The following is a 1120-nucleotide window of genomic DNA, read 5'->3' as shown; positions in this document are numbered from 1 at the left end:
TGCAGGGTGTGTGGATTTCAAGAAATAAACATAAATAGCAAAAATATTAATGCACAGGTGGGGAAAAGTCAAACTTTTCGCCCTTTTTTCTTCTTGACCTTTCTGCAAACCCCTTGTGACTCTGTGGGAGTTATAAGTGCTAATGCAGTTTCAACCACAGGTTGTGGATTATCTTTATCAGAATCTGATGTGTTTGATATGTGTTGGCGTTTATTTCTGCCCATATCCATTTCTGATTTTCTTGCCAATGTTGTGTTTATATGTTCCTATGGATTTGTGTCTTATGCATCTGGTTCTTTGTTCATCTGATTGGTCTCATTTGGGTTAGCATAATCCATCTCTTCTTCCTCCTCGTCATCCAGGGGAGGTGGAGGAAATTGCCATCCCTTTGCTTGTTTTTCCGTTTTCTTCTTTCTGCGGTTGTCTTTTTTGACTGCTGGGCACGTGCTTTGTAGGTGTCCTGTTTGTCGGCAAATTCGGCATCTGAATGCAGTGTTTTCATAATCTAGAACCTGTGTCCAGCTCCTCTGTCTATGCTTCAGCTGAATTTGGTCTGGCAGGCCTTTGCTGAGGTCTACTTCCACACATATTCGTGCAAAAGTATATATTCTTTCCTCCACTCGTTGGGTGTCCATTTTAATGTAACGCCCAATAGTATTTCCAATTCCAGCTAGTACTTGCTGATTCCAGAGATGTATTGGGAGGTTGTGTGGCTGCACCAAAATTGGCATCTTGGAGACAACCATTGTGTTTGCATCAAAATCTGGGAACCATGGTGTGTTGAAGAGTCCAATGGATCCCCAAAACCAAGGTCCTTCCTGCATTACTATGTCTCTATATATTGCTGTAGGAATTTCACTATGAAAAAACCCTTGGAGCAGAGATGTATTTCGCAGTGTGTGGTCCAGTTCGTGAAGATCCAAAGAAATAGATCAGTCAGTTTGGGCCAAAAGCAGTTAAATCTGCATATTATTGCTTGTCTTTCATATATGGTGCAATGCTCATCTATTTCTGGTGTATCTATGTTGTATTCTGGGGTGTGGTTCAGCTGTTCCACAATGTATGGCCTTGCGTCCATACCTGTTTGGTTCGGTGCTGCTCCTTCTGTGTTTTTCCCTTG

At 42.0% G+C, this 1120-nt stretch overlaps 1 protein-coding gene across 1 annotated transcript; it reads right to left on the bottom strand.

Moving 5' to 3' along the window:
- Positions 1-281: 281 nt before the first annotated feature.
- LOC149183736 (uncharacterized) lies at positions 282-824 on the bottom strand. Its single transcript, XM_089415055.1, has one exon. The coding sequence runs from the start codon at positions 822-824 to the stop codon at positions 282-284; it is 543 nt and encodes a 180-aa protein (XP_089271181.1).
- Positions 825-1120: the final 296 nt, after the last annotated feature.

Source organism: Pinus tabuliformis, chromosome 3_2 (genome assembly GCF_031772625.1).
Source record: "Pinus tabuliformis cultivar Carrire ecotype Pingquan chromosome 3_2, CPIR1, whole genome shotgun sequence".
NCBI lineage: Eukaryota > Viridiplantae > Streptophyta > Pinopsida > Pinales > Pinaceae > Pinus > Pinus tabuliformis.
This window is presented reverse-complemented; position numbering and strand designations above follow the sequence as displayed.